A 26,075-nucleotide genomic window follows, 5' to 3' on the forward strand; every position below is an offset into this window, starting at 1 on the left:
ACCATCTGCCACTGGTCTACCCTTTTGACTAACCCAACTGTACCTTCCTCTAAGCACACTATCAACCACTCTACAAATCTTGGTGCTGTCTGCACATGTGCTTAACATTCCCCCATATTTTCATATATCATTTATGCATTTAACAAACAATTAGGGTCCCCGTACTAATCCTTGTGGCACATGGCTTCCAGTCACTCGAACATCTTTCTCCCATTATCCTTTGTGACTTATTACTAAACCAGTTTCTGATCCATCTCACCCTATGTTCTTTGATTCCATGTGCTTCAGCATTCTCAACCAGCGTCCCATGTAAGATCTTATCAAAAGATTTTCTACAACTGCTGCTGGCAACGCATTCCATGCTCTCAACTCTCTGCGTAAAGAACCCACCTCTGACATCCCCTCTATACTTTCCGCCAAACAGCTTAAAACTATGACCCCTCATGTTAACAATTTCTGCCCTGGGAAAAAGTTTCTGGCTATCAACTCTATCTATGCCTCTCATTGTCCTGTACACCTCTGAATATACAGAGGAACCTAGATGACCGAAATATCAATTATCCAAATTTCAGATTATCCAAAGGAGATCTCGAGGTGCCAATAGAAACATTACATCAAAGACGTGTTTCCAACATGGATTGCTTTTGTTTACAGTGATTAAAAGTGAACTCGGCTTACTGAAATGCTGCCGAGAACAGTCTTGGACATTGATGGGTGCCCAGGCACAGTCTCTAAATGACTGACCGTGCTCCCTCTCTCCCGCCACACCTTCCCTGAAGTTCTACATGGATGTGTACCCTAAATCCCACTTCCCCAGATAATCTCTCCAACATTGTCAAAGGTGGAACCTATGAAGAAGTCACAGTAAAAACTTGTGTGTGTGCATGCACGTGCGCTCTATTTGGAGACTAACTTCCCCTATCCTCCCACCACCACCAAAAGGCCGCCCACGAGAGGGGTGGTGATGAAAAGGGTTGAGAGGTGGGCAGGGGTGGGGGAGAAGGGGGGCCAGTACTGGCAGGGGTGGGCGGGAAGGGTTGGTGTTGGATAGGTTTGGGGGGCGGGGGGGGGGGGGAGGTGTTGGACAGAGTTGGGGATGGATGGGGGGGGGTAGAAGCTCGTGCACGGTGTGCTGCTGCCTAGTCTCTTGAGCAGGGAGCAGACTTAACAGAAAACTCCGAGCCCGAGAGGAAAGGCGTTGAATCAATTAACCGAATAATCAATTATCCAAATTGTGCCCTTCCATCTCATTCAGATAATAGAGGTTCCTCTGTAGTTCTAATTCTGGATACTATTTCACTGTTAACCAATTTTGTCACCTTTAAGAATGAGTTTTGTTTATAATAAATGGATTAATTTGGGGTTGAATAACAAAACTAGGTGAAAGTCACTTTATTCTCAATAGTAGCACAAAGAGGATCAGTTAGCCATTTTAGTGACTGCATCAACGTTTATACTAAAGGTTAGACTATTGGAGAATTTGGGCTTGATTACTAATGAATACCTCCTGTCAGTCATAGCAAACATGTAAATAAAAGCAAAGTATTGTGGATGCTGGAGATCTAAAATAAAAACAAAATGGTGGAGGAATGCAACAGGTCTTGCAGCATCCATGGAGAGTAAGTTACCGCTCAGTCCAGTGACTCTTCTTCAGAATTTAAATGAAGTCATATTGGGTCCCAAAAGGTTAACTCTGTTTCTCTCTCCACAATGTAAGACTGCTTAGGTTCCTGCTGCTCAAATCTGTATTTTTTATTAAAATTTATTATTTTTATTTTTATAAAAAGAAAAACAAATATAGACTGACAGCAAATGGTAATTCACTGAACGTTTGAACATTGGAGCACTTTCTAACCTTATCCCTCCCCCCCTCCCGTGTGCCCACTGCAAAAGTAGGGATGCTCTCCTCAACCCACTCTTCCTATGGTCCCCATTTTGCTACCCCTCCCTCCCCAGCTTCATTTCTCTTTCTGTCACTTTCCCTCTCTTTCCCAGTCACTCCTATCCCCAACATCTCCCTCACCTGTGTCAGTACTTCTCTTCCTCCTCCACTCTCTCCCAGTGCCTCCATTTCTTCCCCACTGCTTGACTCTACCAGCCTGCTCTCCATGTTATTGCATTCAGTTTCTTGTGTTCACCCAGCGGAAAAAGTTACATCTCGATTCAGGATTTGATACAGACCCTTCAGGGCGTGGACAGATATAGAACTGTCTGCCTTGATTAGGCCCAGGTTTCCTGACAACTCGTAGCAGACATGGTTCGCGATGCCCAGAACAGTTTGGGGGAGGAGGCTGTCCTTTCAGTAATGACTTCCAAAAAGCAGCTTGTGATGAACTTTGTGGATTCTCTATCTGGATGTCCTGTTTAATTTCCTTGCTATCAGCTTGCTGTTGCCCAGTGACAGTGGGAGCTGTTTTATTAAAGAGACCCACGTCATCACATGTTTTAAACTCGGAAGCTGAATTAGTGTCAGCTGGTTTGAAAAACTGCAATAAATTTCTTGAGAGATGAGAATTGCCTCGACCATTTTTTCCTTTCTTTCTCATTAAACCTTTTCCCATTTGTTTTTGATCCAGTTTTACTTTTTTTGTCTGGGGATACAACTTAGAATTCTGATTAGTTTCTGCATAATTCTGGAAATCCAATCTGCTTTGATTTTCCTGAATATTTACCAGGAATTTGGAAAGTTTTTGTTGTTGACCAGCGAATTCTGGCATGTATTTGGTGCAAAGTGGAGGACATTTAGTGGCTGGGACACAGTGGCTCTTTAAAAACACTTTGACTGGGCAATGATCTGATCCTTCAATCTCCGGCATCAGGATGCAGTTCTCTAATTCAGTTTCTGCCAGGGATTTGTTCACGAAGATGTAATCAATCCTTGTCCCATAGTTTGTTTTGCGAGCTCCTGTACTTGTTCGCCAACAGGTATATGCTTCTTTCTCTGTTGGATGGAAGAAACGGAACGCATCCACAAAAAGCCCATTCCCGCTCTTCTCTCTCATGTCCAGTCCTGGTTGGCTGTCAGAATTTTGATTGATTTCATCTAATTGCGACTGATCAGAGGCACAAAACAGGAACCTGTCCATCCACACTCGATCGGGATACTCACTGAATTGATTCTGCAGGTAACAAACACTAAGTAATAGAACATAGGACTGGAGGAAAGGGGAACAGCAGAGCCCTAAGGACAGGAGTGCATTTACTTGGAATTTATTTTTATTGGTTCACAGATGTGAGCATTGCTGGCAATGTCAGCATTTTTGCTTATCCTTGGTTAGGAAAGAAGTTTCAGGTGGTAGTGCTTCAATGTGTGTGTTGCCCTTGACCTAGGGGACAGAGGGCACAGGTTTGCAAGGTGCCTTAGTGAGTCACTGCAGAACATCTTGTAGATTGTATGGACTGCTGTCACTCTGCATCAGTGGTGAAAGGGATAAATGTTGAAGGTAGTGGATATGGTACCAATCAAGCTGACTTCTCTGTTCATTTGGTGTTAAGCTTCCTAAGTGTTGTTAGAGCTGCACACATCCAGGTAAGTGGGGAGTATTCCATCACACTCCTGACTTGTCCCTTGTATGGTGGACAGCCTCTGAACTATCAGAGGGCGAGTTACTGAGAAAAGAATTCCCAGCCAGCAATATTACATTCACAATACAACCTTACATGAATGAGATCATCTACAATAAGGATTATCCCATCTGATTTACAGTTTTCCCCACAAGGGAGTGAATGGAGACCTCAGGCAATGGGATGTTCTCAGAGTTACAGTGAGATCTTGCTGTGTTGACTTACCAGATCGCCTGGTTGACAGTGGTCGATGGGCCTGTGTGCAGTGTTCAGATCTCCCAGGACAATCACATTCCTGATTCAGGGAAAACCAAGTGTTAAGAGCAAAATGCAATAAAACCTAAGACCAGTACAAGCAACAAAGGCCAACCATTAATCCGAACGGATTGGAACACAATGGGCCATTTAGTTATGAACCAGTCTGTTACATAGGAACAGGAGATGACCATTCAGCTCCATCCTCAATTCTGACACTCAAACTGCAGCGGGATATTCAGCCTCTCAGATCTGTCCTGTCAATCAGCAGTTTGCAGCTGATCTGAGATGTAACTGCAAATATCTGCCTTTATCTCTGATCATTTTGCCTAACAAAGTTCTATCAAGAAAGAAAATGTAAAACTAACAACTGATTCAACATCAACTGCCACTTGCAGAAACAAATCGCAAACATCTCCCCTCTTGGAGAATACAAGTGTGTCCTAATTTCAGCTCTGAAAGCTCTGACAACTTAAGTCTATACTCAATGGATCTTGACTCACCCAACAGTGGTTTTGGTCTACCTATTATGTTAGGTTTCTTTCATCACTTGAAAACTTTAACCAAATCAAACAGTAAATTTCCAAATTTTAGGACATCATACAGTCATAGAGATGTACAGCACGGAAACAGACCCTTTGGTCCAACTCGTCCATGCCGACCAAATATCCTAAATTAATCTAATCACATTTGCCAGCACTTGGCCCATATCCCTCTAAACCCTTCCCTATTCATATATCCATCCAAATACTTTAAACATTGTAATTGTACCAGCCTCCACCACTTCCTCCGGCAGTTCATTCCATACATGCACCATCCTCTGTGTGAAAAAGTTGCCCCTTAGATCCCTTTTAAATTTTTCCCCTCTTACTCTAAACCTCTAGTTCTGGACTCTACCACCCCAGAAAAAGACCTTGTCTTTTTCCATACCCCGCTTGATTTTATAAACCTCTATAAGGTCACGCCTTAAGAGCAAAGAACATACAGCACAGGAACAAACCCTTTGGCCCATCAAGAGTATTCTGACACAATGATTTTTGAAACTAAAAACCATCTGCTTCTATGTAGTTCCTATCCTTCTATTCACTGTCTATTCATGTATCTGTCAAGATACCTTCTAAATATTGCTATTGTATCCGCCTGCATTATTATTCTGGCAGCCCATTCCAGGCACTGAGCAGCCTCCACGTAAAACATTCGCCCCTCACAGTCCTTTAAGCGCTTTTACTTTAAACCCATGTCCCCAAGTAATTGAGTTTTCTATCCTGGGAGAAAGACTCTTGAATATCCATACCCCGCATAATTTTGTAAAGTTCTACTAAGTCACCCCTCATCCTTCAATGTTCAAGTAAAAATAAACAAGTTCATCCATTCTCTCTTCATAGCCAATACTCCCTAAAACCACTCAACATTATGGTAAAGCATTCCTGAAATCTCTCCAAAGCCTCCACACATGGTTGTCTCACAGCACCAAGGACCCAGGTTCAGTTCTGTGTGGAGTTTGCACATTCTCCCTACCTCTGTGTGGGATTCCTCTGGGTGCTCCAATTCCTTCCACTGTCCAAAAATGTGCACATTAGGTGGATTGGCCAGACTAAATTGTCGATAGTGTCTGGAGATGTGCAGGCTAAGTGGATTAGCCATTGGAAATGCGGGTTACAGGAATGGGATTGGGAGGTGGGAGGGTTGGGGAGACAAAAGAGTCTGGATAGGATACTCTTTGGAGGGTCAATGTTACCTCGGTGGGCTGAATGGCCTACTTCCACACTGCAGGGACACTATGTCCTTCTGGCAATGTGGTGATGAGAACTTAACACAATATTCCAAATGTGACCTAAGTAAAGTTCTGTCCAGATGCAACATGATCTGCCATTTTTTACACTCTGTACCCCCATCGATGAAGGCAACCATGCCATATGTCTTCATGACCACCTCATCCACATCGTGTTGCCATTTTCAGGGAACTATGGACCTTTATACCAAGATCTTCCTGCATGTTGATGTTTCTAAGTGTTCTACCAATACTGTATACTTACATCTAAAGTAGAAGATATTCTAAAATATATCACCTCGCATTAGTCTGGATTAAACTATCCTCTATCCACAACCACCCCAATCTTTGTGGCACCCATAAACTTACTGATCAAGCCACCTACATTCTCCTTTAAATCATTTATATATTATACAAAACAGGTGTCCCAGCACTGATTCCTGAGGAACACCACTGGTCACAGAACTGCAATAAAAAAAACACCCTTTCACCCCTACTCTGTTTCAATGATTCAGCCAGTTCTGTATCCAACTCATCATGGATCTCATGTGACTTCATCTTTTGTATTAGCCTGCCATGAGGGACTTTAGAAAGGCCTTTGATAACTATCTCCCTGTCCTTCATCACTTTCTCAAAGATCTTAATTAAATTTATGAGACACAACCTTCCCCTCCACAAGCCACGCTACTTATCACGAATAAGGCCATATTTTTCAAAATGTGAATAAACCCTATCCCTAAGAATCTTCTCCAAAAATTTTCCTACCACTGACATAAGGCTCACCCACCCTGTAATTTTCCAGATTATCCCTGTTGCCCTTTTTAAACTAAGGAATAGCATTGGCTATTCTCCAGTCTCTGGGGCCTCTCTTCTTACTAAAAAGGATACCAAGATTCCATACAAGTTGTAGTGGTTCTGTTCGCCGAGCTGGAAGTTTTTGTTGCAAACGTTTCGTCCCCTGGCTAGGAGACATCATCAGTGCTGTGGAGCCTCCTGCGAAGCGCTTCTTTGATGTTTCTTCCGGCATTTATAGTGGTCTGTCCTTGCCGCTTCCGGGTGTCAGTTTCAGCTGTCCGCTGTAGTGATTGGTATATTGGGTCCAGGTCGATGTGTCTGTTGATGGAGTTTGTGGATGAATGCCATGCCTCTAGGAATTCCCTGGCTGGGAATTAACACTACCTCCTTTGTTATACGGTCTTACTCTCAAACAACATATCCTGGATTCACCATCCACCACGTCATTTTCATTGTGAAACATGTTATGGACTAAGCCAGACCACTCAAAACATTCTTAAGCAGGCAGCTCAGACCATGACTTTGCAATTTAGTTTGGTAAGTGTACAGTGAAAATGACCAGATTACGTTAGCTAGGCTGACTACTAGATTTTAAAATAGACAAACATTTATTCACAAAATTACACAATAAAACACAAATAACAGAATAAAGAATCCCTACAGAGCTCAGCCTATCCAAACTAAACTTAATTATGCTGTTCCAAATATACACAACAGTCCCAATAAGCAAACGCCCTTTAAAAACCTGTGTAAATGGTTGAAGTTGAACAGCACAGAGAGACAGAGAGATTCCACACAGTTCCTTGTTGAACTTCCAACCAGTTCAAGACTGAACTAAAACTGCTCAGCTCAGCAAGAGAGCTGACTACTTCCCTTTCTTTATACAGGTCACTTCTAAAACATGACCAAAGAACAAAGAAAATTAACAGCCCAGGAACAGGCCCTTCAACCTTCCAAACCTGAGCCGATCCAAATCCACTGCCTAAACCTATTGCCCAGTTCCTAAGCATCTGTATCCCTCTGCTCCCCACCTACTCATGCATCTGTCCAGGCATACCTTAAATGAATCTACTATGCCTGCCTCTACTACCTCTGCTGGCAACATGTTCCAGGCACCTACCACCCTCTGAGTAAAGTACTTGTCATGTGTAACCCCCTTAAACGTTTCGCCTCTCGCCTTGAATGCGTGGCCTCTCGTTCTTGAATCCCTCACCCTGGGAAAAAGCTCATCTCAATCCACCCTGTCTATACCCTTCATGACTTTGTAAACCTCAATCAGGTGCCCCCGATTCTCCTTTTTTCTAATGAAAACAATCCCAACCTATTCAATCTCTCTTCACAGCTAGCATCTTCCATACTAGGCAACAAACCTTCTCTGCACCCTGTCCAAAGTGTTCACATCCTTTTAGTAATGTGGCGACCAGAACTGTACACAGTATTCTAAATGAGGCTGAAACAAAGTCTTGTACAATTTTAACATGACCTACCTGTACAGCCACCTTCAGAGTACAATGGACCTGAACTCCCAGATCTCTCTATTCATCAACTTTTTCCAAGGCTCTTCTTTTTTCAGTATATTTCGCTCTAGAAATAGACTTCCCAAAATGCATCATCACATATTTGCCCAGATTGAACTCCACCTGCCACTTCTCCACCCAACTCTCCAGTCTATTTATATTCTCCTGTATTCTTTGACAGTCCCCTATGCTTTCTGCTACTTCACAATCTTCGTGTCATCTGCAAACTTACTGATCAGACCAACAATGTCTTCTTCCAGATCACTTATGTATATTACAAACAACAGTGACCCCAGCACTGACCCCTGTGGAACACCACTGGTCACCTTTCTCCATTTCAAGCAACTCCCTTCAATTACTACTCTGTCTCCTGTTGCTCGGCCAGTTCTTTATCCACCTAACCAGAACACCCTGCACACCACGTGACTTCACCTTCTCCATTAATTTACTATGGTGAACATTATCAAATGCCTTACTAAAGTCCATGTATGTGACATCGACAGTCTTTCCTTCATCTATCAACTTGATCACTTCCTCAAAGAGCTCTATTAAGTTAGTAAGACATGCTCTCCCCCGCACAAAACCATGTTGCTTATCACCAATAAGTTCATTCTTTCCCAAATATAAATAGATTTTATTCCTCAGTACCTTCTCCAGCAACTTTCCCCTACACTGATGTCAGGCTCATTGGTCTTTAGTTACCTGGAATAGCCCTACTACCCTTCTAGTACAGGGGGACAACATGAACAACACTCTGGCACATCACCTGTGTTTAAGGATGCTACAAAGTTATCTGTCAGGGCCCCAGCTATCTCCTTTCTCGCCTCCCTCAGCAACCTGGGATAAATCACATCCAGTCTCATCTTTGTCTACAACTATTCTAAAATGTACAGAATTGTGGTTACTGTTCCCAAAGAAATCCCCCACTGCAACTTCTACCACTTGGCTTGGCTCATTCTCCAACATCAGGTCCAATATGGCCCTTCCCTCATTGGACTATTGACATCCTACTCTAGAAAACTACCCTGGATGCTCCTTACAAATTCTGTCCCAACTAGACCTCTGACAATAAGTGTAGCCCAGTCAATGTTGGGGAAAATTAAAATCTCCCATCACCACCACCCTGTTGCCTCTACATCTTTCCATAATCTGTTTACCTATTTGTTCTTCTACCGCACGCTCACTGTTGGGAGGCCAGCAATACAGCCCAGCAATGTAACTGCACCCTTACTTCTCAGCTCTACCCATTATACCTCACTGCTCAAGCCCTCCATAGTGTTCTCCTTTAGCACAGACGTGATGTCATCCCTGACCAGCAATGCAACACCTCCCTCACTTTTGCCACTTTGGCCTCAAGTCTCATCTGTTTACATATAAATAAAAGGCCTCTCAAAATCCTTTTCATCTCTGTACCAAACCAGACTGATCGGAGCCTGACCTTGTTTACTCCCCCTCTGAAATAAATCAAGAACAGAGTCTCCTTGAGCCAAGGAACAGCTTTTAGGAAAAAAAGGGACTGGTTTTGTGACAATACCGATGCAAAGTATTTGTTCAGGAGCTCAGCCACTTTCTCCAGCTCCACGTATAAATTCCCTTCGCCCTTGAGTGCACCTGCCCTTTCCAGATGTACGTGCTTAAAACATAGACCTGTACAGCACAGGAACTGGCCCTTTGACCCATAACGCTGTGCCGAGCATGACACCAAATGAAACTAATCCCTTCTGCCTGCCTGGTCCATATTCTCCATTCCTTGCATATCTATGTGCTTCACTTGCTCCTTATCTAAGTATAAAACGCCTTAGGACTTTCCTCAATCCTGCTTGCCCACCGAATTCCTTGTTTAAGGTTTTTCCTGCTATCTGTGTCATTCGAGAGCTCTGTCTTTAGTATACATGTTTCTTTTTTCTTTTTGACTAAGCTCACAATTTCTCTTGCCATTCTTATCCTTCATTTTCACAGGAACATGCTGGTCCTGAACTTTAATCAACTGGCTTTTAAAAAATTGCTATAAGCCAGATGTAGATTCACTCTCAAACAGCTGCCCTCAATCTACATTTCCTAGTTTCTGCCTCATGTTGTCATAGTTAGCCTTCTCCCAATTTAATATTTTCACCCAAGAACTACACTTGTCCTTACCTATAAGGAACTTAAAATTAATAGAATTGTGATCACTGTTTCCAAAATACTCCCCCACTGAAACTTCAATTACCTGGCTGAGCTCAATCACCAACACTAGTCTAATATGGCCTCTTCCCTAGTTGTATGATTACATAACGTTTCAAAAAACCATCCTGAACTCACCACCCGCTCCAAGCCCCTGGTACTAAGCAAGTCTCAGTCAATCTAGGGTAAGCTAAAATCACCCACGACAACAGTTCTGCTGGTTTCACATTTTTTCACAATCTGTCCACATATGTGCTCCTCTATTTCCTTCTGGCTTTTGGGAGGACCTTAAGCCCAATCACAACAAAGTGATTGCACCTTTCCTATTCATGAGCTCTACTCTTATGGTCTTGTTGGATGAGCCCTCAAAGGTCCTCCCTCAGTACGGCTATCATATTATCTCTTACCAGAATCGCAACTACCCCTATCTCACTTGAAACATCTAAATCCCGGAATGTTAAGCTGCCAGTCCTGAGTCTCTCTTAACCAAGTATCTATAACAACTATAACATCATAGATATATGTATTAATCCAAGTAGAGAAATTGGGAGGTCATGTTGCAGCTGTATAGGACATCGGTTCGGCCACTTCTGGAGTATTGTGTGCAAATCTAGTCTCCCTCTTATTGGAAGGGTGTTGTGAAACTTGAAAGGATTCAGAAAAGATTTACAAGGATGATGCCAGGGTTGGACGGTTTGAGTGACAGAGAGGGGTTGAATAGGCTGGGGTTGTTTTTCCTGGAGCGTTGAAGGCTAAAGGGTGACCTTATAGAGGTTTATAAAATCATGACGGGCATGAATAGTGTGAATAGACAAGGTCTTCTCCCGGGGTGGGAGAATCCAGAACTCGAGAGCATAGGTTTAGGGTGAGACGAGAAAGTTTCAAAAGGGACTAAAGGGGCAACTTTTTCACGCAGAGGGTGGTGCGTGAATGGAATGAACTGCCAGAGGACGTGGTGGAGGCTGGTACAATTATAACATTTAAAAGGCATCTGAATGGGTATATGAATAGGAAGAATTTAGAGGGATAGGGACCAAGTGCTGGCAAATGGAACTAGTGTAATTTAGGATATTCCTTAGAGTATTGCATACAGTTCTGGTTACCGTATTATAGGAAGGATGTGGAAGCTTCAGAAAGGGTTCAGAGGAGGTTTACTAGGATGTTGCCTGATATGAAGGGAAGGTCTTACGAGGAAAGGCTGAGGGACCTGAGGCTGTTTCCATTAGAGAGAAGAAGGTTGAGAGGTGACTCAATTGAGACATACAAGATAATCAGAGGTTTAGATAGGGTGGACAGTGAGAGCCTTTTTCCTTGGATGGTGATGGCTAACATGAGGGGACATAGCTTTAAACTGAGGGATAATAGATATAGGACAGATGTCAGAATTAGTTTGTTTACTCAGAGAGTAGTATGGGAGGTGGAACGGCCTGCCTGTGACAGTAGTAGACTTGACGACTTTAAGGGCATTTAAATGGTCATTGGATAGATATGTGGATGATAATGAAGTAGTGGAAGTTAGACACGCTTCAGATTGATTTCACAGTGCAGCACAACATTGAGGGCTGAAGGGCCTGTACTGCACTGTAATGTTCTACATTCGATATCTGGTCAGCATGGACGAATTGAACCAAAGGTGTGTTTCCATGTTATACATCTCTATGACTCTCATTTCAGCTATCTTACCTGTCATACACCTTGCATAAACAAACACACTTCAGACCATCATTCTGCCCTGTCTGTTCTTTCTCATGGTGTTACTGGTCTTAGACTCTGACTCCTCCTTGGTCATTTTACTTCCTGGGATCATGCGCTGGTTCCCCTTCCCCCACTGCAACACTAGTTTAAACCCTCCAAAGTGGCACTAGGAAATCTCCCTGCCAGGATATTGGTACACCTCCAGTCAGGTGCAACCCATCTCTTCTCTTATCGGTCCCACATGCCCCGCAAGTCTCTCCTGCTCCTGAACCATGCATGTAACTGTTCTATCTTCCTATTCATAGCCTCACAGGTATTTGGCACAGGACATAATCCTGAGATTACATTATACATCCTGCTTTTCAATTTCCTTTCTAACTCCTTGATCATTCCTTGCAGGACCTCATCTCTCTTTCTACCTATATCACTGGTACCAATATTGACCACGTATTAAGCAATCTCTGAATGCTCAACCTCACTCTTCAGAATATTGTGTGCCTACTCAGAGACATCCTTGACTCTGCCAGGGAGGTAACACACCACCCTGGAAACTCATTTGCAGCCACAGAAACACCTATCTGTGCTTATAGAGTGCCCTGTCCTTTCAGCTCGTCTACACTTCGACACTCCTTGCTGTACAATAATGCCAGTCGCAGTGTTATTGGTGTGGCTGTTGCTTTCCAGAGAGGCCAATTGCCCAATAACAGTATCCAAGGTGGTATACCCGTTAAAGGGGACTGGCCACAGGGGACTCCTGCACTGCCTATCCATGCTTACTTGTGTTCCTGGTGATCACCCAACCCTTCTCCATCAGTATAGTCCTTACTTGTGATGTGACTAGCTCACCAAACATGCTACCCATGACATTCTCAACCTCATGGATGCTCTATACTGAGTCCATCCGCAAATCCAGGCACTCCATGTGGCAAATCAAGACCGCAGCTGAACACACTTCCTGCACGCTACAACAGTGCAGGAAGACAATTCCACAGGGCTAGGTTCTCCTGCATTTTGAACTGTTTCAACTAAATCAACCTTAACAACTACAGAATATAATCCAAGAACTGATTACACAATCTTACCCACTTGTGAATGCCCTCATTTATCAATCTCAAAATCTAATTAGTTAATCTATTATCAGATATTACAGAGAAGTACTGGCTGAAAGGTAGGGATTATGGCAGTGTAAGGAACCCACCTCAGTAGGAAATCCTTCCTTCCTTCCTTGTAGCACCCAGGAGTTCCTTCAGCAGTTAGGGTGGGAGGGAGCTGGCCTAAGTTATTCTAGGATGGGGCAAACACATAGTGGGTGAGAGGTGGTTCTTAGGCAGGGAACCTAACAATTAGTCAGGAAAGGATTAGGGGAATCCTGAGATTGAAAAAGGTAGCTTGTGTTGCAATCCATGGCCCCGCCAATCAGAATTGGGGGCTTCCAGGGGAGGACTCATTGGCTTTGTGATGTGGCACAGAGAGATCCCAATGGGGTTTGGGATGTATAGGTAATGGAGAGCCCATTGAGTCTTATAATTAGGGTGCGGTGAGTGTGTCTAAAAGTGGGGACAGTAGAACAGGGAGAGATGCAAGAATTGCTATGAGGTCATCTCTACCTACTCAGTAGAACTCATTCTCACCCTCCATCCTGCAGCAGAGCCTGTGCCCTCGCTTCCAACAGTTGATAGAAACGCAACTTGTAATGGTGACGGTCCTCCATCTCAGGATCCGCACGGGGACAGTACACATTAATCACTGTCAACATTCTTTCCTTCTCCTCACATGTTCTAAAGTTGAAAAACAAAGACTTTTAAGCATTGATTTTTCCTGAAAGTGAAAAATGTCTACTGGTAGTGGACATGTAGCTGAGAATCTAATTGATCCAAAACATTTTAGTAAATTTGGCACTTTCTGTGTTCATGTGAATTATGGATGCGTCAAGTGCAAACTGAAACCGAAGTGCCTTTAATTATTTCCAGCTTAACAAGTCAGAAAAGGTATAGAAAAGCTTTTATTTTTCTGTGTTTTTAATCATGGATTGAAATGGGAAAAGAGCAGTCTTAAAAGCAATGATCATTGAAGGATTACTGCATGTTTTTGAAAACAGGTAATCTGATACACATTGTAAGTGCTGTTCATACAGCTACTGGTTCAAGCAATAGTAGAAAGTACAGAGGAATTGCAGCCTTGGAGGTGTATAAATGGAGATTCTGCCAGCAGTGAGTAGCTAATTATTCTGATATAACACGGTAGTTCTGTCCTTGTGTGACCTCGCGTAAAAAGGAAATTGCACAATAGCAGTGTCATTTAAACTAATGGGGTCGGAATCGCATTATAAGCCAATACAGATAAGGAAAGTTTGCATTCTATAAACAAGAATCAAAATCCTTCAATCGCACTAAAGCCAATTTGCATGAAGAAACGCATTGAATCGGTGTTATAACAGAACTGACTGTGTAAATGGTCATTCTTGTTAAGAAATCTAGTCTGTGCTCTTTTTCATCTTGGGTCAAACATTAGAGGATTCTGCATATTTGTAAACATCTGTATCTCTAATCTGTCACTACTCCAGGAATACTAGGGCCTGACTTCAAGTGTCATTACCCACTGAGATCTAACAATAATGGGCATGAGTTACCTGACTCGATGTTTTGTGATCAAAGCTCGGCCTTCACTATCCAACTCTTTCAATTCCTTATCTGAAAATCCTTCCAGGGCATTTGAAGCAGGATTGGCCAAGATTCCTGACAGACCTTCTTCTGCAGCAAATGGCACAGCATTGTCTGTACAAAAGGTAGCAACACCTGTGCAGCAGTAACAAGGCAATATGAGGTGGACATAACATGGCAAAGCTATATGGTTACTGTTGGTGAGAGCAAGGGAGGTAGACAAGTTCAGGAAGAATTGGACAATACCAGATTCCTGCTGACAAGTGGCCAGTAATGCTCTTGCCATAAAAGTGCCAGGCAACGACCACTGCCAGCAAGACAGGATCTAAATCTTTGCACTTTGAAATTCAATAGTATTCTCACTGTTTATCATGGAGAAGGGGAATGATGGAGGTCAAGGTGGGAGAAGGGGGATGGAGAATGAAGAGAGGAGAAAGGACAAGAGAGAAGGCATGGGAGGGGAGGTGGAGATAATGCAGAGGGAGGAGGATAATGGGAGACGAGTGGAAGGAAGAGAAGGTAGGTAGGTAGTGGGGATGTAAATGGAGGAGGAAGGGAAGAGAAATTGAGGGAGAGGAATAGGCAAGAGGGAAGGACGTAAGATCTGGGATAATAGGAGGCGATTCAGCCCCTTGAGACTGCTCCGCCATTTAATAAGATCACGACTGATCTCATCTCAGCCTCAACTCCTCTTTCCTGCCCAGTCACCACAACCCATCAACTCACTACTAATTAAAAGGCAAGGGGAGGATAAATGATTTGGAATGAGGGGACTATTCAATTAGTAAGGAGTACGGTCAGTGTGTGTGGATATTTGGCCTGACAGAGTTAGAAACCAAGTGATAACATCTGGAAAACTAGTTCAAAGTGTGAATTCAGTGCAGAGGGGAAAAGAGGTGTTTTAAATAATGTACTGTAAGACAAAGTCTCCAGAGAGGCAAGTGAATGGTAGAGAATAAAAGCTGAAGAGTGAGAGAACTTTCATTTCAGTGAAAGTAACGTCTTCAGATGGTGTTTAGGTCTCTGGTCTTTGCCTTTCTCTTTTGCTTAAAAATAACTTGTAAAGAATAAGGCTGATTCTGGCATAAACACTAATTAATTTACTATAAAGTATAAGGAATAGGGATGAGAGTAATTCATTCATAAATTAAATAAAACCTGATGGTGATGACAGAACGGATGATGTGTTGTTGGAGACCAGGACAAACATCTGTAGTGAGTGTTTGCAGATCAAGGAACTTCAGATGGGAGTTGAGAACTGGTGTCTGAGTTGTAGACATAAATGCTACCTCAGGGAGGGGAAAGTTATCTCCAAGAGGCAGTCACACCACAGAGATGAAGCAAATCCAATTTGGTCTGTGATCAGGGACAACAGAGGTGTAACTGCAGGAATGGAGAGTTGGGGATAGTTTTGAATGAGCCTCAGCAATCATCTAACTATTACAAGGTACTTGCAAGCTGTATGGATGACTGTGGGGACCACAGGGATGAACAAAGTGATCACAACATCACGATACAAGGGGCCATTCAAGTGGGGATTGAAAATAGGAACACAATAATGGTAGGGGACTGCCTAATTTGGGGGCAAAGAGACTCTTCTGTGCAGCCTGCCTGGTGCAAGAGTTAAGGACATCTCCCCAGATTTGGAGAAATACTTGAAGCGGGAGGGGAGAGATCCTATTGTTGTCATCTACCTTGACACTGATGACATACTAGTACAGAGTAAATACAATCAAGAAGGTAAATGCAAGACTCTAAGATTAGTGTGGGAGGAATGGGTTTCAGTTCAATTCGTAGGTACTGGCATCAGCACTGGGGTAGAAAGGAACTGTTCTAGTGGAACACAATTCAGTTGCCTTTTACTGGGACCAGTATCTGGGCAAATCAAACAACAAGAGCTGTAGATGGTGAACCAGAATTTCAATATTTTGGACGATGGTGGGGGTTGGCAGTGGTTGGGATAAATAGGCTTATAAAACAAGTTTTTAGCAGTATAGTAAGGCAGCTATTTAGGTAATGTGCCCAGAGTGCGACAGGAAGGGACATAGTTATGTCAAACAGCATAACCAGCAAATGATAGAGTCAAGCAATTCCACAACAAAATGATCAGATCTTAGCTCTGAAATCCTGCCACATCCAATTGGGAATGGTGGTGGACAATTAAATTCACCAGAACAGGAGGGTCTATAAATCTCCCCGTCCTCAATAATGGAAGAGCACAGCACATCAGTGCAAAATATAAAGCTGTCCCCACCATTACAATACCAGTCTTCAACCAATTCAATGCATTCCATGTTGTATCAAGAAACTGAAGGCATTGCATATTGCAAAGGCTGCCAACCTTCCAGCAATAGTACTGAAGACGTGTGCTCCGTTCTCCTAGCCAAGCTCTTCCTGTAGAGTTGCAACATTGCAGGTAGAAGACAGAAGTTGGTGATAGAGGGTTAGTTTTCAGATTGGAGACCTGTGACCAGCTATGTACCACAAGGATCAGTGCTGGGTCCACTGCTTTTCGTTGTAAATGACTTGGATGTGAATATAGGAAGAGTGGTTAGTAAGTTTTCAGATGACACCAAAATTGGAGGTGTAGTGAACAGCAAAGTAGGTTACCTCACAGTATTTAATGGGATTGTGATCAGATGGTGTCCAGATTAGAGTGGTGCTGGAAAAGCACAGCAGGTCAGGGAGCATCCGAGGAGCAGAAAAATCGAAGTTTCAGGCATCAGGGGGCCAATGGGCCGAGGAGTGGCAGATGGAGTTTATTTTAGGTAAATTTGAGGTGCTATGTTTTGGAAAGTCAAACCAGGGCAGGGCTTATACACCTCATGGTAAGGTCCTGGCGAGTGTTACTGAGCAAAGAGAGCTTGGAGTGCAGGTTCATAGTTCCTTGAAAGTGGATAGGGTAGTAAAGAAGGCATTTGGTACGCTTTCCTTGATTGGTCAGTGCATTCAGTATCGGAGTTGGGACGGCACGTTGCGACTGTACAGGACATTGGTTAGGCCATTTTTGGAATACTGCATTCAATTCTGATCTCCCTGCTTTGGAAGGATGTTGTGAAACTTGAAAAGATTCAGAAAAGATTTGCAAAGATGTTGCCAGGGTTGTACGGTTTGAGCTACAGAGTGTGTTATGGACCAGGTCACAGTCCCTCAAAACATTTCAAGAAGTCAGCCCAGACCCTAACTTTTCTAGTGGTGTTAAGCAGGTGTAAGGTATATGTTCCAGGAGTGATGCAGCTGGCCCAACCACTCAGCTTGAAGCAAAACAGAATTCATTGTACACACTAACAAAAGAAACCAGACATCCTCAGTGCTTGGGAGCCTTCTGTGAAGCGCTTCTATGACGTTTCCTCCAGCATTTATAGTGGTTTGTCTCTGCCGCTTCCAGTTGTCAGTTCCAGCTGTCCGCTGCAGTGGCCGGTATATTGGGTCCACGCCGATGTGTTTGTTGATAGAATCTGTGGATGAGTGCCATGCCTCCAGGAATTCCCTGGCTGTTCTCTGTTTGGCTTGTCCTATAATAGTAGTGTTGTCCCAGTTGAACTCATGTTGCTTGTCATTTGCGTGTGTGGCTACTAAGGATAGCTGGTCATGTCATTTTGTGGCTAGTTGGTGTTCATGGATATGGATCGTTAGCAGTCTTCCTGTTTGTCCTATGTAGTGTTTTGTGCAGTCCTTGCATGGGATTTTGTACACTACATTGGTTTTGCTCATGCTGAGTATCGGGTCCTTCGTCCTGGTGAGTTGTTGTCCGAGAGTGGCTGTTGGTTTGTGTGCTGTTATGAGTCCTAGTGGTCGTAGTAGTCTGACCGGCCACTGCAGCGGATAGCTGGAACTGACAACCGTAAGGGGCAGAGACAAACCACTATAAATGCCGGAGGAAACTTCACAGGAGGCTCCCAAGCACTGAGGATGTCACCTAGACAGGGGACAAAACGTCTGCAACAGAAATTCTCAGCTCAGTTAACAGAACCACAACAACGAGCATCCAAGCTACAAATCTTCTCACAAACTTTAAAAAAATACAGAATTTAGAATAACATCATTATTTGAAAACCCAACACACACGAAAAGGCAACTTATTGAAGAGTTGTTCTGATTTCCTGCAACATCTCAGTAACCACCCCCTTAGCAAAAAATGGTAAATCAAACACAAGTTCTTAAGGAGTGATGTCAGAGAGTCAGCCAGAAAACCTCTGTTGAATCAGGGAACTTTCTCCCCAGCTGTTTTTTAGACCAGCAGCTTCAAACAGACTGCCTGCTAAAACCAAACCAAACCAGAAAAACCCCTAAAATGGGAGCACTGGCCATTCCCCGTTCATTGTACAAGTGTTTTTAAAAAAAACTTAAAAGTCTTTTCAAATAGATATTTCCAGACATATCAGAATGTCTACCTTTATGACCTCTCTTGAAAAAAACCTAAGATAACATAACCTTGTTAAAGGCAGCATCATTACAGGACAGACTGAATAAGCTGGGGCTAATTTCTCTGGGGCTGAGTGATGACCTTAGAGAGGTTTATACAGTCATGAGAGACATGGATAAGGTGAATAGACAAGGATAGTTACCTGGGGTAGGGTGTCCAGAACTAGAGGGCGTAGGTTTAATGTGAGAGGGGAAAGATTTAAAAGGGGCTCAAGGGGTAACCTTTTCATGCAGAAACTGGTGCATGTATGGAATGAGCTGACAGAGGATGTGGTGAAGACTGGTACAATTACAACAGTTAAAAGGCATCTGGGTGGTTAAATGAATAGGAAGGGTCCACAAAGATATGGGCCAAATGCTAGCAGATGGGATTAGAGTTATTTTGCATTTCTGGTCAGCATGGACGAGTTGGACCGAAAGGTCTGTTTCCATGCTGGACAACTCTACGACTAGCACATGCCTAACAATGTGGAAAATTGCACAGGTATTTCTTGTACAGAAAAAAGCAGGACAAATCCAACCTGGTCAACCAGAGCTCCATCAGTCTCCTCTCGATCATCAGTAAAGTGATGGAAGGTGTCATCAGTACTGTTATTAAGCAGCACCTCAGCAATAATCTGCTTGGTGATGCCCAATTTAGATTCCACCAACGCCAATCATCTCCTGACCTTATGACATCATTGGTTAAAACATGGACAAAAGAGCTGGTTTCCAGATGTGAAGTGAGAGATATCAAGGTCACACTCGACACAGTGTGGCATCAAGGAGCCCTTGCAAAACTGGAATCAATGAATAGCAGACTATGTGTTATTACAAGGCCTAGTGGGTGAGGGGGGAACTAAGACATAAGGGAGATCAAGCTCAAAAGTTATTGAAATCACAAAGTCTGCTAATGCACACAACCCATTGTTAGCCACTAACTGTCTCCATTATCAGCTATTCATCCTCCTCACCTGATGGTTATCCACTCCTTTGTCTGTCCAATTGTTTTTCGCTCTTTGGGCTCTATCCCTACCTATCAATTTACTGCTTACCACCTCCCCTCCTCCCTCTTCTGCGTAAAAACCCATATTTTCCAGCTACCATCAATTCTGAGGAAATGTCACCGGACCTGAAACATTAACTCTGACTTCCCTTCATAGATGCTGCCAGAACTGTTAACCTTTTCCAACAATTTCTGCTTTTTTTCCACCTTTTATTTCACTACCATATAAAAATCCGTGTCTTGAATATACTTAACGAACAAACTCAACAGCTCTCTAAGATAAAGAATTCTACAGATTTGCTATTCTCAGAGAAAAAAGTCCTCCACATCTCTGTCTTAAGTGGGCAATTCCTTTCTGAGATTATGCCCCCCAGTCTTGGACTCTGCAACATGGGAGATTTGGGGACCTGTGCGCATAAATCACAGAAAGCTCACATCTAAGTTCAGCTGGCAAAAGGCTAGGCAATTCCAATGTTGACATTTATTTCACAGAAAATAGAGTATGACAATAGGGAGACTTTGCTGAAATTACTCAGACCACACCATGCAAACTGTGAAACTTGGTCCACTTATCTAAGAGGTTAAAACAATGACTGCAGATGCTGGCAACCAGATTCTGGATTAGTGGTGCTAGAAGAGCACAACAGTTCAGGCAGCATCCAAGGTGCAGCGAAATCGACGTTTTGGGCCAAAGCCCTTCATCAGGAATATAAGGACTGGTATACTGGCATTGGAGGCAGTCCACAGAAGAGTCACTCAATTGATCCTGGGTAAAACAGGGACTGTCTTATGAGAAAAGATTCAATAGATCGGGCTGACTCGCTGGATTTTAGAAGAACGAGGGGTTGACTTATTGAAACATACAAGATTCTTAGGGAGCGTGCCAGTTAAACCTTGAAAGGATATTTCAAATAATAAAGAACAAAAGAGAAGTACAGCACAGGAACAGGCCCTTGGGCCCTCCAAGTCTGTGCCAATCATCATGCCCTAACTAATTTAAACAACAAACCTTCTGCCCTCATTCAGTCCATATTCCTCTATTCCCTCCCTATTCATGTAACCATCCAGATAACTCTTAAATGTCACCAACATGTCTGCTTCCACCATCTCTTCTACCAGTGTGTTTCAGGCTCCTACCAGCCTCTGTGAAAAACTTCCCTCACACAGTCCTCTTGAACTTTCCCCCTCTTATCCTGAATCTCTGCCTTCTTGTAACTGAAACTCCAACTTTGGGGAAAAAGCCTCTGATTATCCACCCTCTCATAATTGTGTAGACCTCTATCAGGCCTGCTCTCAGCTGTTGTTTTTCCAGTGAAAACAATCCTTGTCTTTTGAACCTTTTTTCCAATGCCGAGACCATTCTGGTGAATCTTCTCTGCAATCTCTCCAAAGCTTCCACATCCTTCTAGTAGTGTGGCGTCCAAAACTGCACACAATACTGCCTACTAAGTGTTTTATATAGCTGCAACATGGCTCAGCCGATGAAGGCAAGCATGCCATGTACGTTCTCAATCACCTTGGCCACCTGAGTTGTCAATTTTAGGGAACTGTGGACCTGCACGTCCACATCTGTCTGTATGTTAATGTTGCTAAGAGTTCTGCCATCCACAGGATAACTCACACCTAAATTTGATCCTCCAAAATGCATCACATGCATTTGTCTAGATTAAAGTCCATCTGCCATTTCTGCGCCCAATCTATCTACATTCTATTGTATCCTTTCACAATCGTTGGCACTATCAGCAATTCCACCAACCTTCATGTCATCTGCAAACTTAATCAGACCACCCAAGTTATCCTCCAGATCATTTATATATACTACCAACAACAGAGGACCTGTGGAACACCACTAGTTACCCGTCTCCGCTCTGAAAAATGCCCTTTCACTGCTACCCTGTCATCTACCCAGTTTTGTATCCATCTAGCCAGCCCACCCAGAATCCCATGTGATTTTAGTTTTTGTACCAAAATCCATATAAACTACATCCACAGCCTTTTCTTCAATTATTTTTGTCACATCTAAAAAAAAATTCAATCAAGTTGGTGAGACATGACTTTCCCTGTACAAATCCACACTGTCACTAGCTAGACCATTTTCTTCCAAATGTGCATATATCTGGTCTGCCAGTATCTTCTCCAAGAGCTTCCCAACACAGACATCAGACTTACCTGCCTATAATTTCCTGATTCCTTTCTTAAACAAAGGAACAACATTGACTAATCTCCAGGAACCTCACCCAAGGTCAAAGAGGATATGAAGACATTTGCTAATGCCCAAGCTATTTCTTCCTTTACCTCTCAAAGTAACCTGGGATGGATGCCATCTGACCCTGGGGATTGTCTACTATAATGTAATTTAGGACCCAAATCTTCCTCCTTCAATATATTGACATTCTCTAGAATATTCACACTCATCCCTGACCTCAACATCAGTCACGTTCTTCTCCATAGTGAATACCAAAACAAAGTACTCAAAAGGATCTCTCCCACTTCCTGTGGCTCAACACATTACTTCCCTCCTTTGTCCTTGAGGGGGCCTACTCTTTCCCTTGCTACCCTCGTTCTTCTAATATATGTATACAAAATCTTGGGATTCTCCTTGATACTGTTTGCGAAAGACAAGTTATGGCCCCTTTTAATCTTCCTAATTCAACATTTTAGGTCCTTCCTAATTTCTCTATAATCTTCAAGGGTTTCGCAAGTTTGTAGCTGCCTAGACCAATCGTATGCTTCCTTTTTCCCTTTGAATAAGCTTACAATTTCCCTTGGTTCCAGAATCCTGCCATTCCGTTCCTCCAATTTTAAAGCGTTGTGCATGTCCTGCGCTCTAATCAACTGGTCTTTAAAAACTTCCTGCATGCCAGATGTAGATTTGACATTGACTGACTGCTCCCAATCCACATTCCCCAAATCCTCTCTACTTTGGGTGTATTTGGTCTTTGTCAAATTAAGCAGCCTCACCGAAGAACTACTCTTGTCCTTGTTCCATGATTTCTTGAAATCTTATGGAGTTATGGTCACTAAGCCCAAAATGCACTCCTACCGAAACATCAATCACCTGTTCTGGCTCATTCCCGAATACTAAGTCTACTATGGCCTCCTCTCTGGTTGGATTGTCAACATACAGTCTCAAAAAGCCCTCCTGGACACATTTAACAAATTGCTCTTCATCCAAAACTCTGGTTCAAAGGCAATCCCAGTCATTAAGAAGAAAGTTGAAGTTACCCACCACAACTACTCTGCTTTTTTCATGCCTCTCCAGTATCTGACTACATATCTGCTCCCCTTGTGGGAGAGTCAAGGACAGAGTAAGGCGTCACCCAGTTAGGATAGAGATGAGGGGCAATTTCATCTGAAGGTATAGAAGCTAAGAAATGTTTTACTGTAGCAGGCTGTTGAGGCTGGATTATCAATATACAAGGTTAAGATAGATATTTGTAATCAGTAAGAGAATCAAAGATTACAGGGAAATGTTGAAGAAGTGAGGGAGTTGTGGAACTTTCAGATCAGTCGAGATCTCATTGAATGGTAGAGCAGTTTCAATGGGCAAAATAAGTATTTCTGCTCCCACATATTATTGTTTTAAAGAGCAACTCACCTGAGTATCCACGTCGATGACGGCTGTAGCTGAAATACGAGTTGAAACCGTCAACAATGGCAGTTGGTTCATCCAGTAACTCACCTTTTAGAAGTGAAACCGTAAGAAAATGTCAGTTGAAGACAATAGGAAAATTATGGGAATGGGGAGTGTGCAGGGGCTGAAGTTGTGGGTGTGGGAGGTGAGGGGAGCAAGGGGTATGGGAGCAACAGGGGAGAGGAGGCACAAACTAGGGTGGAGGGGTGGGTGTGTGGGAGGGGGGTGTGGGGGGGTGGTGTGGGGGGGGGGGGTGGGGGGGGGTGTGTGGGAGGGGGGTGTGGGGGGGGGTGGTGTGGGGGGGGGTGTGTGGGAGGGGTGGGTGTGTGGGAGGGGGTGTGGGGGGGGGTGTGTGGGGGGGGGGTGTGTGGGAGGGGGTGTGTGGGGGGGGGGGTGGGAACGCCGAGGACCCCTTAGATTAGTTCCTCTGGGCCTCACTCACGTGTTACTCGGGTCTCCTGGAGGCAAATGATTTCAGCTCCGAGTCGCTGCAGCAGAGACTGCAGCCGCTTACCCCGCGCCCGGATCCCGTTCACGTTCCAGGAAACCAGCCGTAAACCGGAGCCCTCCGTCTCTCCTACCACCATAGCCATGGCCATGGCCACCAATCAGCACCCACTACCGCAGTCCCGCAACAGCGACCCCGGGTGGATGGGAGGACCGGGAACAGCGACCCCGGCAGGACGGGAGGACCCAGATAGCGACCCCGGGAGGACCCAGATAGCGACCCCGGCAGGACCGGGAACAGCGACCCCGGCAGGACGGGAGGACCCAGATAGCGACCCTGGGAGACAGCGAGCCTGGCTAGACGAAAGGAACCTGTCAGCGGCCCCGTCAGGACGGGAGGACCGGGAACAGCGGCCCCAACAGGACGGGAGGACGAGCCAGAAACCCTGGCAGGATGGGAGGACCCAGACAGTGACCCCAGCAGGACGGGAGGACCGGGACAGTGACCCGGCAGGACAGCACGACCGAGACGGCAATCCTGGCAGGCCGGGAAGGGCCGGACAGCGAGCTCAAGCAGGACAGGAGGACCAACACAGCGATCCTGGCAGGCCAGAAGGACTGGAAACAGCGACCCCAACAGGCCGGGAGGACCGAGACAGCGACCCCCAACAGGCCGGGAGGACCGAGACAGCGACCCCAACAGGCCGGGAGGACCGAGACAGCGACCCCAACAGGCCGGGAGGACCGAGACAGCGACCCCAACAGGCCGGGAGGACCGAGACAGCGACCCCAACAGGCCGGGAGGACCGAGACAGCGACCCCAACAGGCCGGGAGGACCGAGACAGCGACCCCCAACAGGCCGGGAGGACCGAGACAGCGACCCCAACAGGCCGGGAGGACCGAGACAGCGACCCCAACAGGCCGGGAGGACCGAGACAGCGACCCCAACAGGCCGGGAGGACCGAGACAGCGACCCCAACAGGCCGGGAGGACCGAGACAGCGACCCCAACAGGCCGGGAGGACCGAGACAGCGACCCCGGCAGGATGGAAAGAACTCAAACAGCGACCCTGGGTTCCACCCTCTCCAAATAATGAGGACCAGGAGTGCCTCTAGGAGAGTGGGACAACGACACTATGGGATGAATATGATTGCCTTTGCATAGGTGCAGAGGAGATTCACCAGGATAGAGACAAAAAAAAACTGGAGATGCTGGAAGAACACAATAAGCCAGGCAGCATCAGGAGGTGGAGAAGTCAACATTTTGGATATTAACCCTTATTCAGGACTAGATATTGGGGGGTAGAGGGAGCTACAGATAAAGAGGGATGGGAGAGGAGCAGAATGCTGAAGTCATGATAGATGAACACAGACAATGGGTCTGACCTCATTGGTAGATTGGAGGGATGAATCTGGTTGGTAACTGGCAGGAAGTATCAATAAGTGGAAGCGAAGGGAGGAGGCATGACTGGCAGGGTTATTTGAAATTAGAGATTCACCAGGATGTTGCTTCAATTGGAGTACTTCAGCTTTGAAGAGAGACTGGATAGGCTGAGATTGTTTTCCTTAGAGCAGAAAAGCTGACGGGATATCTGGTTGAAGTGTACCAGGTTTTAGATGTAGTTTTAAGGTAATGATCAGGAGGTCAGAAAGGAGAATTCAAGATTTTTTTCAGTCACAGGCTGCTGGGTATCTGGAACTCATCTAAAACGGGTAGCAGAGGCAGAAACCATTAAGACATTTACGAAGTATTTAGACAAGTACTTCAATCCCAAGGCTGGGATTAGAATAGATAGATGTTTGATGTCACAATAAGCCAAGGGATCTCATTCTGTGCTGTAAAATCTCCATTACTCTGATTAACACACCTTTTAACTGATGAAGTGGTGACATCATCAATTTCACTGCTCCAAGATAGTGAGCCATGAGGGGAACAGATATTCTTCCAATTTGCACAGCACCACTGCCTCAGAAGAACTGTTGTGACCAGTAGAGCTGGTCCCTGAAGCAAATTCCAGAAGATGTAATAATATCATCATTCAAAACATATGGAACCCCTACTGAATTGGTGATAATTTCAGTTTTACTATTGGGGTTTCTGGTGGAGTGGTAATATTATCAGTTTGATTAGATTAGTTTCCCTACAGTGTGGAAACGGGCCCTT

General features: G+C 44.4%; 2 protein-coding genes across 3 annotated transcripts; one reads left to right on the plus strand and one right to left on the minus strand.

Moving 5' to 3' along the window:
* Positions 1-1,908: 1,908 nt before the first annotated feature.
* On the minus strand, positions 1,909-24,499 carry apex2 (APEX nuclease (apurinic/apyrimidinic endonuclease) 2). 2 transcript variants are annotated; one of them, XM_060855018.1, is made up of 6 exons: positions 23,979-24,499; positions 23,429-23,512; positions 14,390-14,555; positions 13,392-13,538; positions 3,790-3,859; positions 1,909-3,119 (listed from the first exon to the last, which is right to left on the minus strand). In XM_060855018.1, the coding sequence occupies exons 1-6, from the start codon at positions 24,061-24,063 to the stop codon at positions 2,121-2,123; spliced, it is 1,551 nt and encodes a 516-aa protein (XP_060711001.1). In that variant the 5' UTR covers positions 24,064-24,499; the 3' UTR covers positions 1,909-2,120. The 2 variants fall into 2 exon arrangements, with proteins under 2 accessions (XP_060711001.1, XP_060711000.1); XM_060855017.1 differs by having other exon boundaries at positions 23,907-24,497.
* Positions 24,062-25,027, plus strand: LOC132836047 (basic salivary proline-rich protein 3-like). Its single transcript, XM_060855284.1, has one exon. The coding sequence runs from the start codon at positions 24,062-24,064 to the stop codon at positions 25,025-25,027; it is 966 nt and encodes a 321-aa protein (XP_060711267.1).
* The last annotated feature ends 1,048 nt before the right edge of the window (positions 25,028-26,075 follow it).

The sequence above is a fragment of the Hemiscyllium ocellatum genome, chromosome 45 (assembly GCF_020745735.1).
Source record: "Hemiscyllium ocellatum isolate sHemOce1 chromosome 45, sHemOce1.pat.X.cur, whole genome shotgun sequence".
In the NCBI taxonomy this organism is placed as follows: Eukaryota; Metazoa; Chordata; class Chondrichthyes; order Orectolobiformes; family Hemiscylliidae; genus Hemiscyllium; species Hemiscyllium ocellatum.

Coding starts and splice junctions, on each gene's coding strand:
- LOC132836047 (XM_060855284.1), top strand. CDS start 24,062: ATGGCCACCAATCAGCACCCACTACCGCAGTCCCGCAACAGCGACCCC.
- apex2 (XM_060855017.1), bottom strand. CDS start 24,063: ATGGCCATGGCTATGGTGGTAGGAGAGACGGAGGGCTCCGGTTTACGG. Junction 23,513..23,906: donor CCAGGAGACCCGAGTAACAC/GTGAGTGAGGCC, acceptor CACTTCTAAAAG/GTGAGTTACTGGATGAACCA. Junction 3,120..3,789: donor ACTGTCAACCAGGCGATCTG/GTAAGTCAACAC, acceptor TGTTACCTGCAG/AATCAATTCAGTGAGTATCC.